The sequence below is a fragment of the Camelus dromedarius genome, chromosome 12 (genome assembly GCF_036321535.1).
Source record: "Camelus dromedarius isolate mCamDro1 chromosome 12, mCamDro1.pat, whole genome shotgun sequence".
In the NCBI taxonomy this organism is placed as follows: Eukaryota; Metazoa; Chordata; class Mammalia; order Artiodactyla; family Camelidae; genus Camelus; species Camelus dromedarius.
This window is the reverse complement of record NC_087447.1, coordinates 51,798,976-51,815,955: the sequence shown is the minus strand read 5'-3', so window position 1 is coordinate 51,815,955 and position 16,980 is coordinate 51,798,976. Positions and strand designations below refer to the sequence as shown.

General features: G+C 51.5%; 2 protein-coding genes across 4 annotated transcripts in view; one reads left to right on the top strand and one right to left on the bottom strand.

Annotated features, from left to right (window-relative positions):
* The window catches only part of GAB2 (GRB2 associated binding protein 2), a 149,990-nt gene extending 145,949 nt beyond the window's left edge, over window positions 1–4,041 (top strand). For all 3 annotated transcript variants that reach the window (XM_031460431.2, XM_064492751.1, XM_064492752.1), the window contains exon 10: window positions 708–4,041. In XM_031460431.2, the coding sequence (XP_031316291.2) occupies window positions 708–851 (144 nt within the window). In that variant the 3' untranslated portion in view covers window positions 852–4,041. The remainder of the gene's footprint in view (window positions 1–707) is intronic.
* Window positions 4,042–4,869: 828 nt separating this feature from the next.
* USP35 (ubiquitin specific peptidase 35) overlaps window positions 4,870–16,980 on the bottom strand; it is a 44,449-nt gene continuing 32,338 nt past the window's right edge. The window contains exons 8-11 of the mRNA XM_064492750.1: window positions 10,065–10,158; window positions 9,009–9,115; window positions 7,040–8,462; window positions 4,870–6,041 (exon numbers count right to left, since the gene is read on the bottom strand). Coding sequence (XP_064348820.1) covers window positions 5,874–6,041; window positions 7,040–8,462; window positions 9,009–9,115; window positions 10,065–10,158 — 1,792 coding nt within the window. The 3' untranslated portion in view covers window positions 4,870–5,873. The remainder of the gene's footprint in view (window positions 6,042–7,039; window positions 8,463–9,008; window positions 9,116–10,064; window positions 10,159–16,980) is intronic.

Sequence of the window (16,980 nt, the reverse complement as noted above, 5' to 3'; positions counted from 1 at the left end):
GGGTCCATCAGAGCTCTCAGGGAGGCGTCCTGGAGGCCAGGGGCCTCCAGGGCTGACCGGTGGCTCGCAGTCCCTCACAGCACACAGGCACTCCGAGTCTATAGGACCTCATCAGTCAGTCCATCCCCCTTGTGCAGATGGGCAAATGAATGCACACACAAGACGTGGCCTGCTTGAGGCACCACGTGAATCCATGACAGAGCCCAGACTCGGGGATCCTGTGTCCTGAGTAGTTCTTTGAGAACTCCTGGTCTAGGTGCAGCCTGCAGAAGGGCTCTGGCCTGGGAAAGTCCCCCCTCACGAACGAAGCACACTTAGCTGCCCAATCGAGAGAGCAGGGTGGGGCGCTCAGCCCCAGCGCGGTTCCCCCCACAGGATGGCTGTGCGTGCTCACCACAGGCCCCACAAAGCCATCTGACCAGTGCTCTTTGGCACCCGACAAATTCCTTCCTCTGGACAAGTGGCTACGGGGAGGTGGGTGGAGGCAGAGATGAAGGCCTGGAAAGGGCCTGGGTCCTCCCAGGAGCTGGGAAATCAGAAGGGCTGTTCCATCAGACAGGCGGGATGATGCAGTTTGGAGTGGAGGCTTTAAAGGCCACTTTCAGGAAACAAAAAAAGGCCTGTCAGAGTGGCAGGCAGAGGCCCACCGCCTCCCCCCAGCTCACTGCTAACTCACAGCCCCTTTACTTTCCCGCTCTGCCCCTCAGCCATCCACGTCATCCGTCACTTCTGACGAGAAGGTAGACTACGTTCAAGTGGACAAGGAGAAGACCCAGGCCCTGCAGAACACCATGCAGGAGTGGACGGACGTGCGGCAGTCCTCGGAGCCTTCCAAGGGTGCCAAGCTGTGACGCTGGGGCCATGGTGCCCAGGGAGGGGCCAGGAGGCAGCGTCTCCAGAGCTGATGCCTCCCCGTCCTTCTCCCCTTTCTCCTTGCCCACGGCCCCCTCCCGCCCACCACCTCTCCACTCTGGCCTTCAAAGCACTTGACATCAGGGACCCTGACCCCTTCCCCTGGGAGGTGAGGGCCCGATTGAGGAACCTCCTCTGCCTACTCGGGGCCCACCTTTGATTTTTATCTGTCATGGCCATGCCTCGCCCCACTTTAGTTAGAGCTGTTGCCACAAAGCATCCTTCAGCCTCTTCCTGCCCTTAGACCTGAATATCTACCACACCTCCGGCCTTTGTCCCTCCAGCTACTTACTGGACTACTTCTCCTGGGAGAAGCCATGTCATCGTGCAGATCCAGGGAGCCAAGGACCAGTGGACCAAAGTGGACATGGACTTCGTCATCCAGTCTCTTTTGGCAGGGGAGAGGCAAGACCACCAGAAGATGAAGGGGTCAAGAAGGAAGATCAGAGTTGGTCTTGACAAAAGAATGAGACCCCCCCCACCCAGACAGAGGCAGTGGATACCTGCAGTGGGCCCCACGTCCAGACCAAGTGGCAGTGCAGCCATGGCGGGTGGGAGAGGCAGAAGGATGAGGGTAAGAGGAAGGGAAGCCTGATGATGGGCAACCCAGAACAAGGAGCGGGGCTCAGAGCCCAGGAGCTGGGGTGCAAGGACACTGCGGGGCTGGGACCCCAGAACTGTGGAGCTACAGTCCCTCTCTGCAGGGCTGGGACATAGTGCAGTCCTCACCCCACCCCAAGGCCCCACGCTACTGAGGGCCACGCGGACAAGGCTTGGACTATGCTGGGTGGTGCAGTGCGTGAGCACCGGCACAGTGAGGGGAGGCCGATGGAGCTGTGGGAACGCAGAGCAGTGTGCAGGGTGGGGGATGTGGAAGGGAGGGGCCGCCCTGGGGCAGGAACAGGCTGGGCGGGGGCAATGCGGTGCAGGAGGCACAGGTAACTGATGGGAGAGGAGGTAGGGGTGCAGGGTGGGGCAGAAAGAGGTGGCACGATATGTCGTCAGTGACAGGCGAGGACAGTCCCCAGGGTTGATGAGCAGGGGGGAGCAGAGCCTAGCGGCCGGTGTGTGAGAGTGGCCAGGCCTCTCTGCCTGTGGCTTGAAAGGCCAACAGCTCAGCATCTCTCCACCCGCCTTTGCCAGGGACAGGAGGAGGGGTGTCCCCCCAGGCTCTCTCTCCTGTCTGGGGAGGGGGACTCTTACGTCAATGTCCTTGGCCAAGTTTTCAAGAGTTTCAGGGGCAACTGGGCAGATGTTTCATCCTACCCTGGGGTGAACTGACCGTCCTCGTCTACTGCGTGGACGTGGCTACTGCTTACCTTTTAGGTCCTGTGAGTGTGCACACATGAACCCTCTCACCAGCCCCGTGGCATGACCTGACTCCATCCTGGCTGGGGGAGAGGTTCTCAAGCGTAGCCCCTCTCTTCCTCCTATTAATTCAGATCAATTCAATAAGCATTCATTAATGGCTGCTGTGGCCAGGTCTGCGCTAGGCACTGAGGACACAGGGTTTAATCAGACTTTGTCCCTGAATTGGGAAAAAAAGACAAGGACACAAGACACTGGTAATGGCTGTGAGAGACTTAAAATGCTGATCACATGCAGAGAAAGCAGGGTTACTTCCCAGGAGGTTGGTGCTGGCGGGGGTGGATGAGGGGTGGAGATCAGGGAAGGTGGTTTCTAGGAATGGGGGTGCCTCACAGGGGCCTTAGGAGAAGATGGGTCAGATTTTTAGGAGGGCAAGATCAGAGTCCAGTGGAAAAAGATGGACAGAGGGGCTTGGAGAACTTTGTGCTTTAGGAACAAAAGACCTTTGGGTGTATGGGCTCAGCAGTGAGGGCCACACCTCTGTGTTCTCACAGGTGGGCCCAGGTATTGAAACCCTGTTGACTGTCAGGTGCCCTAGTAATGGCAGCATTTTCTGAACGTGCCATGGTGTGAATGAAACTGGGATCCGAGTTTTGCGAGGCAAACGTATTGAAATCTAACCTCCAAGGAGACCTCCCCTCCAGTTCTTGGTTCCTACAACCCCCAAGCCCTCAGGGTGGCGTTGGGGGTAGAGACGGAAAGAAGCACACGAGAAGAGGAAACTGGCCTGCTGAAAACAGAGACTGGCTCACAAACCCAAACGACCATGTGTCTGGTGTGGACCTGCCGGCTCAGTGTAAAAAACTGGTCCCTCAGCCTGCCGGAGTCCACCTCTGCCTCACAAGGACTGAGACCCCAGGATGCAGATGCCTTGTCAGCCAGCATGGCTCCCTCAGGCCTCCTCCTGCCCAGGGCTCCGCAGAGAGGGCGCTATCCTCAGCCCCTGCCAGCTGCACCGCTGTAAGGTTAAAGAAGGGCGAGCAGGAGCAGTGGGGAAGGAGGGGGTTGTGTTTCCTTCCCGCCTTGGTGAGATGAATGAGATGGGCCCACACCCAGAACACTGACCCAGTCCCTTCTCTGGATTGATTTCCATGATTTCTACATTTGAAACCATTCAAATATGCCCCATTCCTAGGACAGAAGCACAACCATTCTTAAGTAATTTACCTCCCACAGGGCTAAGGTCTCAGCCCCAAGGTGTGGTCATGGCCAGCCCCCCTCCACCCACACCCTGCAGAGCACAGGGCCCCTCTCTGGTCCTGCAAAATGTAGGGGAAGGCAGCTGAGCGCGGGCTCCAGAGCCCCCTTCTGGAACGCACCGCACTATGTGCTGAGGTCCCACTGGAGAGTTGGGCTGTCATGTGATACTGGGTGGTGTGTGTTCCTGTGTGTTGGTTACGTGTGTCTTGAAATTTAGAATCATTTCGCACATAATCGTCGCTTTGTCGGGAAGAGAGTGGGCTAGAAGCAGCCAATCTTAGGTTTCTGGCCCTGTCACCATTTAAAATTGACATGTAATTTTTCAAATCACTGTTGGTGCCTAATCACTTAAGTTATTAATTTATTCTGTTTTCTTTTTAAAAAAATTTGTAACACGTATTTATCCTGTGAGTAAGTCTGGGGGTGGGGGGGGGCATGTGTTCTCATGTGGGTCCTGTTTTTTTGCTGTGGTGACACATGGTACAGGCCTGGAGCTTGCAGGACCCTTTTTACTGTGGTGTTGGAGCTGGACAACAATAAAGTCCATCAGAAGCAACCAGAGAGGGCCACTGACTCCGCCTCGTCCGGAGGGGCTGCGGGGCGGAGGCTGGCACACGACACACACCCTTGACTGATTACCGTCCTCTCACAGTCCCAAGACGGCTACGTGCCAGTCTGCTCCACTTCCCTTTTAACAGAGAATAATTGGGTACCTTCCTTGGCTGAGAACAAGAGTCAATCCTCCTTACCTCGGAGTCTGTATTCCTGATGTGTGAAACGGAAACTGTAGCAACCTCTGCCAACTCATCTTTCTTAGAAGGCACGCTGGCCCAGAGATGAATCCTGAGTGTGACTCAGTCTCTGACAGGCTGTCGGCCCACTTCCGCTTGTTCCAAGGTCTTAAAGGTCTAAGACATTGTGCCAAAACTCAACTCCACCTCCAAGAATGGGTGGAACCTGGGGGCTGCCTCCTGCTTTCCTGAGCCCACCCCCGAACCCCCTCTAGGTTCTCAGGGAGGAGGAAGGAGAAATGTGGTACCTCCCACAGGGCTACAGCTGTTTCTGGGTGGCCCAGCATTCCTGGGGTGAGAAGGGGCTCCAGCCCCACCCGACAGGTGAGTCCCTTAACACAGCCGTACCCCCGCCGCCCTCCTGCTTCCCAGGATCGTGAGCATTCTTTCCTCCCTCTGCCAGGGCCTGCATCTGGGCATGTCCCCACCACCAGGCTTCACCTTTGATTTACACACCACTTCAGTGCAGGGTGCTCTTACCTCCCCGGTGCAGCGCACACGTCAACAGTGCAGGGGTATCCCCTCCTTACTCCCCAGAGAGAGCAAGGAACCGACGTAGAGCTGACATCACAGCCACTAAGGCAGGAAGAACGACAGCTTTAAAGGCTTCAGAGAACCTGTTTTTATTCCTGTCTGAGACCCTGGGTCCCCTCTCTCCATTTAGAAGGGGTACAGCAGTGTGAGGGCACAAGGAGGTCAACTTCACTCACCAGCCCGCCCCACTAATGACCACCTGCTGAGGTGCTGAGCCAGCCAGCTTCCCTCGGGACAGGCGTCATCGTGAGAAACACAAACACGCTTGCAGTAAAATAAGGACTCTCTCTCCTAACCAGAATGGGGATGCGAATGGTGGCATCTCAGGCACTGAGGCGGGAGAGGGGTTAAGAGGCCGTCTCCCCTCTCCGCATTGCTGCTTGGGTGTCGGGGGGGGGGGGGGGGAGTCTCTGATCCTGTGCCAGCTGCTTCCCACCTACGCTCCTCAAAAAAGTACAGTGTGGCCACCCATGAGCATTGCCTCAAACCCCCTCAGAGAAACAAGGCGGTGGCCAGAGGTGGTGACACGCAGCCCCCTTCTTTGTGCCAGGGCTTGGGTCCTGCTCTGCTTTTTGTACGACAGAGAAACAAGATTGTCTGAAAGGAGCTGGAAGGGAAGTGCTACTTGATGGCGAGACACTAGAGCTGTGAAGCTCGGCCCTGTCGGGGGGCCTGCAGGGAACAGGCCCACAGAGTGTCCATCTAAGCTGCTTCAAGCTGACCAGGACACCTGGGTGTCACTCTTCATGGGGCTGATCCCAGTGTCAGGACCTAAGGCCCAGTTTAAGGGGTTTGGGTCTCACCTCTGTATCTGAGTCTCCGAGTGCCCTTCAGGCTGAGGCCGGTGTCCCAGAAGCCCCCTCACCACCTTTCTTGTCCTTGGACAGGTCTACCTTCAGGACTGGACCGGCCTCCACAGCCTCCTTCAGACCCCGCCTGGCAGAGCACTCCGGCCCAGGTCCTGGGCCCCCACCCTGCTCCCAGAAGGAAGGGGTTCAGGACACCCCCGCCACCCAAGGTTGGCTGTGAGGCCACAAGTGCGAGCAGGCTGGGGGAGGAGGGTTCATGTTAGAAGACCAGTCTGTGGAAGTCGCCACCAGTGCCACCTGCAGGGCTGCAGCCCCCGGGAGGGCCTTCATCCTCATCCTTGTCATCGTCAAAGCCCCTCCTCCAGTGCGGAGATGCAGGGAGTGCAGAGATGTAGGCGGCCCTGCTCCGTGCCTCCTTCTCCTGCTCCTGGAAACAAAGATGGGGCAGGAAGCTTAAAATTAAGGCTGTGAAGCCAGAGTCCTCCCTTCACTCTCCAAATGCCACCCTACACAGTACTTCAAAGAGTCTCCTGGGGTCCCCACGGCCAGGCACAGAGGAGCCACAGCTTTGGCCCTGGAGGCCCTCCAGCCCAGTGGGAGGACAAGTGGAATGGACCCATATCTAGCCTGTATCTAGGTTTCAAAATCATTCTTTCTCCTCTCCCTAATAAAAACTCATTTATACTAGACTGGCTGACAAGGGCCTGATGTGGCACCAGGACGCAGGAGGTCCAGAGCCCACCAACTGGGACCTCTCTGCAGGCTTCCTGACTCTAATGTCCAGCTCACTGCCTCTCAAAGCACAAGGAACAGACTGCCAGCTAGAGAGCTCTTCTTCCTACTGAACAGAGGTGGGCCATGGAGACTCCTTACCACCAGCCCCTGCCCTACCTGGGCAGAAATGTAAAAGCAGCCCCAATGTCCCCACCCAGGTCCACCTTCCCCATAGAAACTGCTGACTCAGGCAGTGCTGCCCACGGGTCCTGTGACTACACCAGCTGTTGGGGACAGCACCCTTCAAGTTGGTCAGGGCCCTATTGTTTCACTTGCTAAGTATTTTCATACCACCCTTGACTCTAAAGAGTCAAAGGCACAGTGAGAAGGTCACTGGGTAGGACAGTGCCCCAAGATCCTCTCCACCCACTCACATTGAGCGAGGCCTCACTCACAGAGCACCGCCACTTCTCCAGCACACTTAACGACAACTTAATAAAGAACTGATCACTCCTACTGTCTGTTCCTCTAAAACACGGGGTTACCCTTTATCTGGCCCACCCACTTCTCCCAGAACTAAGTGATAGATAAATGGATCAAAGGAAAAAGAAAGAGACTCAGAGAGGAGCAGTAACTTGTCTGGGCAGGTGGGTGTGCTGGGGAGCCCCTCCGCCCAGTGATCCGATGGAAGGTCCCAGCCGGTCTGCTCACCTGCAGGTAAAGGATGTTGTCTTTAGAAATGGCTTCCATCAAGTCTTTGTGGAGGGTTGGCTCTGCCCGGGTGCGGGGGGAGCCAGGTTCAGCCTCAGGCCCCTCCTCAGACCCCTCCCCGGGCCGCTGCCGGTAGAAGAGCACATACGCCGTGTCCTTGGGGAAGAAGGAGGTGACGTTGCTGACAGACTCAAAAGAGGAGAAGGACACCCGCGTATCGTTGAACAGGTACCACTGGTTGTCGGGCTCGGGCCTGTCGGCGGCTCCCAGGCTCAGGGTCTGGCGGGCGGTGCCCTCACGGGCGTAGCAGTAGTAGTGGCCGCTCTCTGAGGACACGCCGGAGTGCACCACGACGCTGCAGAGGTCGTAGGCCTGGCCCCGGCCCCCGGCCAGCGGCAGGCGCAGCAGCAGCGGGATGGACACGTCGTCCAGGATCTTGCGGCGCCGCATGGTGCGCAGGTCGAAGGAGAAGCGCAGCAGCGTGAGGATGAGGTAGCGTGGCCCCTGGCTCAGCTCCACCACCTTCTCCGCGTCCTGCAGCGAGGCGCACGACTCGCAGTGGTAGCGGTTCTCTGCCGTCAGCCTCTCAGGGGACAGGAAGTAGTTGACCAGGTCCAGGACGGAGCGGGAGCCCTCGCTAGCGGGGGCAGTGGCATCCTTGCGGGTCCCTGGGCCGGGGTTGCCTGCTTCCTTCTTCTCGGCCTCCGCTTCCGCCTCCTTCTCCTTCCCCTCGGCCTCCGCTTCCGCCTCCTTCTCTTTCCCCTCGGCCTCCGCTTCCGCCTCCTTCTCTTTCCCCTCGGCGTCCGCCTCCTGCTCCTTCCCCTCCGCCTCCAGCTCCTTCCTCTCCACCCCTGTGTCCTTCCCCTCTGCCTCCGTCTCCTTCTCCATTTCCTTCTTCTCTTCCTCCACTTTCTCGTCCCCCTTTTCCTTCTCTTCCTCTTCCTCCCTGGTCCTTTCTTCCTCCTCCGCCTCCTCCTCCCTCTCCACCTTCTCCTCCAGATTGCTCTGTCCCCCGGGCCCCTGGGGGCCCAGGCTTTCAATGTCCAGGACGGCGGGGGGGACGTCCCCTGTGATGCAGTGTTTCCTCTGCCTCTGAGGACCCGTCCTACTTGGCACCTGGGCTCGGGATGGCGGAGGGAGGTCCCGGGCGCCGATGTCCTCTGCAGGGAGCATCACTGAGCCCACGCGGCGTCGGCGGCAGCGGTCGGGCGGGGGAAAGGCGAGAGAGAGGTCCGTGAATGCCTCCTCCCTGGAGGAGACGTTGAGGCAGCGGAGACAACGAATCCGAGTCACAATCTTGCCCCCAAACATCTTCTCCACAGAGGTTGAACTCGGGCCAGGGGGGTCCTCAGGTGGGGAGGGAGAGCTGGACTGCTTGAGCTTTTGGCAGATCCTTGTCCCGGTCTTCTCCTCTTCGTGCAGCCTGGAGGAAGGAACAAAGAGCCATCTGTACAGGTCCGTTTCCAGTTCCCTGGCCTGACCCAGGCCACCTACCTTACCCATCTGGCCACAAGTTTACACACACACAGGAGAAGGCATGGGGAACATACACCCACTTGTGTAAGGTGACATCCATGCACGTGCACTCACATGCCAGGAGCACAGACCACATACCAACTGGCAAAAGGCACACAAACCTACCTCAAAAAGATGTGCCATATCTATGTGCATGTACTCCCAAAGCAGTAATGAAAACACACACACGAGCACACTCAGGCAAGCATAGCACAGTGTGTATACCCACACTTACCCCTCCCAGGTCACACTTCACATCAGCATCTCCAAAACCTCCTGCACACTCACCCCCACACTCATGGCACCCATCTTCTCCAAGCCTTTGGCAGGTGCAGTACTGTGCAGCACCCCCGTTTCCAGGAAGAGACAACGCAGCCCAGGGGGACAGGGCTTTCCCACAAGCACACTCTTCAGGCCAGAGCCCCCATGCAGAGCCGGGTCTGGCCTCCCTTACCGATCCAGCAGGTACTTCAGGTACTCTGAGCAGTCCTGCTGGGTTCCAGGGCTGAACCAGGGTGTCCAGGATGCAGACAGGAAGTTCTCTGGAGAAATGGCAGGCCGCTAGGACCAAGGTGGGAGAAAGGCAAGGTCAGGAGTAGGTGGCCACTCACCAACCAGCTCCACAGTGCGCTAGGCCTGAGGGTCCCCCCTAGGGACTCTCTGCCCTGAACTCCCAGCCTCCTCATTAAATCCTCCCCCTTCCCCTTCCGAGTTGTCCTTGGCCCATTCCCACCAAGTCCATGCAGCCTGTGAGCAAGGCACTGGGTTCATGGAGGTGAACAATCCTCCAGGAATCTGCTCTTCCCCGACACACTTCATATTTCTCTCCAGGCCCTTATTAGTTGCCATTCCCTCTGCCTGAAACAGCTTTCTCCCCCATCAAAGGTTTAGCTAGAGTCCAAGTCCCAAAAGCAGTGTCACCTGTCCTATGAGGTCTTCCCAATGGCCCCCTCCCCCATATCATCATCAACCTCTCCCCGCCTTGCACGACATGACAGGCGCATGTCCGTCTGCTCAGGCACCACAGTTGCTCTCTGCAGGTCCACCTTCCCCACCAGACCATGAGCTCCACGAAGGCTGGGCTGTAGCTGACTCACCTCTGTGCTCCCGCACAGGGCCGGGCACGAGGCCTGGCCAAGGGCTTTAGGTTCCACAAGGGCAGTGACAGTGAAAAAAACAAACACAGCCCTCAGGGTGCCCAGCCATGTAAGTGCTCAAAAGTGACAGCAGACACACAAAGCCACACCTTATGCAACAGACTGAATCAATGATGGGAGACATGGGAGCAGAACAGTACCAAGGGGCTCAAGAAGGCACCCTCTCCTGCCCGGTAAGGGGGCTGAATCGACCCCATGGGCTTCTGCCATGAATCCCTGCCAGCGCGAACTGGGGCCCAAAGGCTTGCATGAGGAAGAGGGGGCTCACAGCCCAGTGCAGGCAAGTCCTAGGGAAGGGGAGGTGTCAGACCGGGGCCGCCTCTCCAGCACGCCTCCACTCCCCCTGCGCTCACCTGGCTGTGCTCCAGGAAGGCGAAGAGCCACTGCAGTTTGGTCATCAAGGGCTGCGAGTTGTTCTCAGTCAAACGGAGCACACAATGTCTGAAGCTTCAAAACAGAGCAGGAGCACCCAGAGTAAGCCAAGGGCACCCAAGGAGCTTCTACTCGCCCACACCACGGCAACCCAGGGCCTCCAGGCTACAGCAGGACAGACACTTGTAGCTCAGGTCGGGGCCAGAGAGGAGGAACAGGTGAAGAACTCAGCTTGGACAAAGAGGTGACCCCTGCAGTCCCTTCCAGTTCTGACAGCCCATGACTTCAAGATTCGAAGATATGAGTGTCCTAAGGTGTTATGGTCCCAGGGTTCTAAAGCTGGAACTCTGACATGCTCCAGAGTCCACGCCAGTATCACCAGCCACTCACAACCTTCTCCCTGCTTCCCAGGGAAATGGCGTTTAGACCCTTTCAGAGCAGCAGGCTCTGCTCCAACCGTGACCTTCCAACTCCACTCTTACAGCCTTTTCTCAGAGCCCCTGTCACTGAATTGTTCCCTCTGCCTTCAAATGAGGGAGTCAGGGGTCAATGTGAGGAATATGCTTGAAAAAGAGGACACTGTGGGGACAGACTGGCTTGTGACACGGTCTGACCTATGGGAGACAGGCAAGAGCCCCTCCTGACAACTGCATTCCTGGAACAAGCCAATTCCCAGCCCTCAGCTTAGCTCCTGCTCTCTTGCAAGAAGCTCTGGGCAGACAGCTCAGGAATCTCTCCAACCTGAGCCCATCGAGCACGGCAGTGTAACTAAAGTGTGCTCCACTTAGCAGTCTACGACAAAGCAAGTTCAGAAACTGAGCATTTAGAAGCATACACAGTGATAAGACATTACTATGACCATACAAGCTCATGATCACTTCCCTGGTAAGTCATTTTATCATGTGCTACAAAAAAAGTCTGCACCAGACTGGAAGTCAGAAGAACAAACCGAACTAGTCCTTCCCCAGGCAGTTTGAGAAGCACAGCAGCAGCACGTTAGGATGTGCAAGAGAGCAGCTGCTACCTCCTCCTCCTGGAACCAAAGCTGAGAGAAGAAACTGCCTGGAGGTCCTACAGTAGCCAAAAGCAAAGTTATGTTCACTGTGACTTTTTAAAAAAGATGTCTAAGTGTGGTATTGGTTAAGGAACAGCTGATCAGATCAATGGGACAAGAAAAAAGTGGCCAGAAACAGACCCCCATAAATATAGTCAACTGATCTTTGACAACAGAGCAACATGATAGAGCAAAGATAGTCTCATCAATAGACAGGGCTGGAACAAGGACAAGTCCACATCCAAAACAGTCAATCTGGACACAAACTTAACACTCATCACAAAAATTAACTCAAAATGGATCATAGACCTAAATGTAAAATGCAAAACTATAAAACTCCTAGAAGATCACAGGAAAAACACCCAGTGACGCTGAGCATGGTCATGGCTTTTCAGATACAACAGCAAAGACACAATCCATGAGAGAAGTAACTGATTAGCTGGATTTCCTTAAAATTAAAAACTTCTGCTCCGTGAATGACAGTATCAAGAGAACTAGAGATAAACCAGAGACTGAGAGAAAATATTTGTCAAAAAACACATCTGTTAAAGGACTGTTACTGAAAATACACAAAGACCTCTTAAAACTCAACAATAAGAAAACAGGATTTCCGGTCAAGATAGCCAAGTGGTAGGACCACGAGCTCACCTCTCCTCACATCTACGTCTACAACGAAACCACAACTGAATGCTAAACAACCATCGAAAAAAAGACTGGAATCTAGCAAAAAAAGATCTTTTGCAACTGGAAACATAAAGAGGGAACCACAGCAGGACAGTAGGAGGGCCGTTCTCGTGATATAATTGGGCCCCATAACCCCCCGGGTGGGCGACCCGCAAGCTGAATACTTAAGTTGCAGAGGCCCTCCCACAGAAGTGAGAGCTCTAAGCCTCACGTCAGGCTCCCCAGCTCAGGTTCCGGCATTGGGAGGGGAAGGAGACCCCAGACATCTGGTTTTGAAGGCCAGCAGGGCTTAGCTCCGGAAGCCCCATGGGACAGGGGAAACGGAGACTCCCTTCACTTTGGAAGTGTACACGGAAACTCGTGTGCACCAGGTCCAAAGGCAGAGGCAGTGACTTCATAGGAACCTGGGCCAAATCTGACTGCTGGTTTTGGAGGGTCTCCTGGGGATGTGGGGAATGGCTGCAACTCACCCAGGGGACATAAAAGCTGGTGGTGGACATTCTGGGAGTGTTCATCTACATGAGCTTTCCTGGAGGCTGACACCTTGATTGGATCATTAGCACCCAAACCTACCCCCACCCAACAGCCTGTAGGGAAGCCTCAAGCCAAACAACACACAGGGTGGGAACACAGCCCCACACATCAGCAGACTTCCTAAGCCACAAAGGCCTCTAGACACAGCCCTACCCACCAGAGGTCCCGGACCAGGCTTTACCCAGCAGTGGACAGGCACTGGCTCCTCCTGCCAGGATCCCTGTATAAGCCTCTAGTCCACTCTCATCCACCAGGGGCAGTTACCAGAAATAAGAAAACAACAATCCCAAAGCCTGTGGAACGAATCCACAAACACATAGAAAAAGAGACGATATGAGGCAGCAAAGGAATATCTACCAGGACAAGGCACCAGATCAAATCCCAGAAGAAGTAGTAAGTGATGAGGAGATAGGCAATTTATATGAGAGAGTTTAAAGTAATGATGACCAAGATGTTCAGAGAACTCAAGAGGAATATAGATGCACAGAGCAAAGTTCTTAGCAAAGAGTTGGAAAATATAAATACCCAGAGTTGAATAAAATCACTGAAATGAATAACACACTAGAAGGAACCAAGAATAGACTAAATGAGGCAGAAGAACGGATCAGTGAGTTAGAAGACAGATTAGTGGAAATCACTACTGTAGAATAGAAAAAAGAATGAAAAGAAATGAGGATAGTTTAAGAGAACTCTGGGACAACATTAAGCACACTAATATTTGCATTACAGGGGTCCCAGTAAGAAAAGAGAAAGAACTGATAAAATTTTTGGAGAGATAATCACCGAAAACTTCCCCAACTTGAGAAAGGAAACAGTCACCCAAGTCCAGGAAGTGCAGAGAGTATGACACAGGATCAACCCAAAGAGGAACACACCAGGGCACATAGTCATCAAACTGACAAAAATTAAGACTAAGGAGAAAATATTAAAACTGGCAAGAGAAAAGCAACAAATAACATACAAGGGAACTCCCATAAGGTTATCAGCTGATTTTTCAGCAGAAACTCTACAGGCCAGAAGGGAGTGGCACGACATACTTAAAGCGAAGAAAGGGGAAAACTTAAACAACCAAGAATACTCTACCCAGCAAGGCTCTTGTTCAGATTTGATGGAAAAATCAAAATCTTCACAGATAAACAACAGCTAAAAGACTTCAGCACCACAAAAACCAGCTTCACAACAAATGTTAAAAGACCTTCTCTAGTCATCAAACCGTAAGAAAAGAGAACAAAAAGAGAAAAAAAAAAAGAGACCCACAAAAGACTGCTTTGGCTGTTCGGGGTCTTCTGTGGTTCCTTATAAATTTTGGAATAATTTGTTAGAGTTCTGTGAGGAATGTCCTGAGTATTTTGATAGGGGTTGCTCTGGATCCGTGGATTGCTTTGGGTAGTGTGGCCATTTTGATAGTGTTGGTTCTTCCAATCCAACAGCACAAGAAATCTTTCCATTTCTTTGTGTCATTTCAGTTTTCAGAGTATAGTTAACCTCCTTGGTTAAGTTTATTTCTAGGTATTTTGTTGTTTTTGATTTGATGCAATGGAAATGTATATGCCGATTATAAAATTCTGGATTTGAAGTGAAAAAAAAAGTGAATGAAGGGCCACAATTGGCAAAATATCCTTCTTTCTTATAAGTGAGTTGTGTTCCATTATATATGTATGCTATATCTCTTTATCTATTCAACTATTGATGTGCACTTAGGATGCTTCCATATCTTGGCAATTGTAAATAATGTTGATGTTAATAGCAGAGTGTATATATCCTTTTGAATTAATTCTTATTTTGTGGTTGGCGTTATTCCTTTGATAACTATTTAAGTAAGTTTAAAAAGCCAAAGCTCTAAACGTTCTTAGAAACAATCAACAGTACACATATGTAAATTGAAACAATATATGTGCAGTAAAAAAAAAAAAAAAAGAATCTATCAAGCCATGAAAGACACTTAAAAGACATATTACTAAATGAAAGAAGCCAGTCTGAAAAGGTTTACAAACTGTATGATGATTCCAACCAAATGACATCTTAGAAAAGCCAAAGCTACAGAAACAATAAAAAGATCATGGTTTCCAGGGGTTTGGGGAGAGGAATGGAGGCAGGAATGAATAGATGGAGCACAAGGGATTTTTAGGGCAATGAAATTATTCTGTATGATACTACAGTGGTGGCTACATGTCATTATGCATTTGTCAAAACCCACAGAATGTACAACATCAAGAGTGAACCCTAATGTAAACTATGGACTTTGGTTGATAATAATGTGCCCATATTGGTTCATCCATTGTACCAAATATGCCACACTGATGAGGGATGTTGAGGGTAGGGGAGTATATGTGTGTGGGTGGAGAGGGCTATGTGTGAACTCTCTGTACTTTCTGCTCAATTCTGCTGCGAACCTGAAACTGCTCTAAAAAATAAAATCTATTAATATTAAAAAAAACCAATAATAAGAAAACAAACAACCGGATTAAAAAATGGGCTAAACGTCTTAACAGACACCTCACCAAAGAAGATAAACAGATGGTAAATACACACATGAAAGGATGCTCAACATCATGTCCATCAGGGAAGTGCAAACTAAAATAACAAGGAGATACTACTACACACCTATTAAGCCGAAATCCAGAACACTGACAACACCAAACGCTAGTGAGGATGTGGAGCAACAGGAACTCTCATTCATCGCTGGTGGGGATGCAAGATGGTACAGCCACTTTGGAAGACAGTTTGGCTGCTTCTTATACAACTAAACCTGCTCTTGCTGTCAGATTCAGCAATCACATTCCTTGGTATTTAACCAAAGAGCTGAGACATTTTGTCCACACAAAAACCTGCATGTGGATGTTTGACAGCTTTAATCAAAACTGCCAAAACCTGGAAGCAACCAAGATGTCATTTAGTAGATGGATGGACTAAGAAACTGGTACCTCCAGACAATGGAATATTATTCAGTGCCAAAAAAAAGCGTACTATCGAGCCAGGAAGACACAGAGGAATCTTAAATGCATATTACTAAGTGAAAGAAGCCAATCTGAAAAGGCTACATACTGAATGACTCCAACCACATGACATTCTGGAAAAGGCAAAACTATGAAAACAGTAAAAAGGTGGCCAAGAATTGGAAGAGGATGAATAGGTAGAGCAGAGGACTTTGAGGACAGTGAAAATACTCTATATGATACCATAATGATGGATACATACCACTATACATTTTTCCAAACCAGCAGAATGTATACTAAAAAGAGTGACCATGTTAACTAGGGACTTTGGGTGATTATGATGTGTCGATGTAGGTTCACCCTTGTTTAAAAAAAAAAAAACCATTCTGGTGAGTGATATTGATCATGGGGGAGGCCATGCAGGAGTGGGGACAGAGGATATGGGATGTCTCTCTATCCTCCTCTCAATTGTGTTGTAAACCTAAAACTTCTCTAAAGTAAAAAAGGATTCTGGGAAGACGGCAGAGACAGGAAGCTGTCTCCCCACCTAGGCAATACCTGCACTGGAGGGCAGACTCTGTCCGACCTAACTATTTTCGGAACTTCGGAGTTGGCTGAAGGCTTGCAACCTCCAGGGGGAGGCTTCCCATAAACTGCGGTCAGTTTCTGCTCTTAGCACAGCAGCAGCTACCCCTACCCCACACCCAGCGTGGCAGGCAGCTGCGTACATTTTCCTCGAGCAGCTTACATGCATTTTGCAGGAGCTGGGGTGGGTAAAAAGGACTCTATCCCCCAAATATTGGGGAATCTGCTCCGATTGCTGCTTCTGATCACACAGGTACAGACAAAGAAGCCCACAGTCATTGTTGCTGCACGTATCTCCACTGCAGTAAATCCCTCCACCTCAAGTTAAAGTGACTTCCAGAGGATTTAAAGGGCCAGTGCCCTCCCCACCCCTACTTCCCCACTTCATTTTTCGCTTTTCCCCTTTGGGGAGCCAAACATTAGAAACCAGAACATTCAAAAACAACAGCATATATGGAAAAAAATTAGAAAGTGACTGCACATGCCAAAGGAAAGGCTCAGAAAAGATACAAGAAGGTATTAAGTTTATACTTTAGGCTGACCCTCAGCACAGAGACAGCCTACAACAATAAAAAACAAAACTATAATAAACAGCAAACCCAGGGGAAGGAGGAGAATCTGATTTCCAATGTTACCATATTATTAAATTCAAATGTCCACGGCTCCACAATCAGAAGACAAAGAAACAGGAAAGTCTGGCCCATTCAGAAGAAAACAGTAATTCAACAAAATCTCCTGCTGAAAAAGACTCACTAGCAGATGTTATTAGACAAAGACTTTAAACAAAGACTTTAGAAGAATGGTCTTAAAGATAATCTAAGAACTAAAGGAAAATATGGAGAAAGTTAAGAAAATGATGTGTGAACAAAATGGAAATATCAATAAAAGAGAAAACCTGGTGGGGGTGGGGGAGGGATAAATTAGGAGTTTGGGATTATAAAATATAAACTACTATATATAAAATAGATAAACAGCAAGGTCCTACTGTATAGCACAGGGAACTATATTCAATATCCTATAATAACCTATAATGAAAAGAATATGAAATATATATATATATGAATCACTTTGATGTACAGCAGAACCTAACACAACACTGTAAAT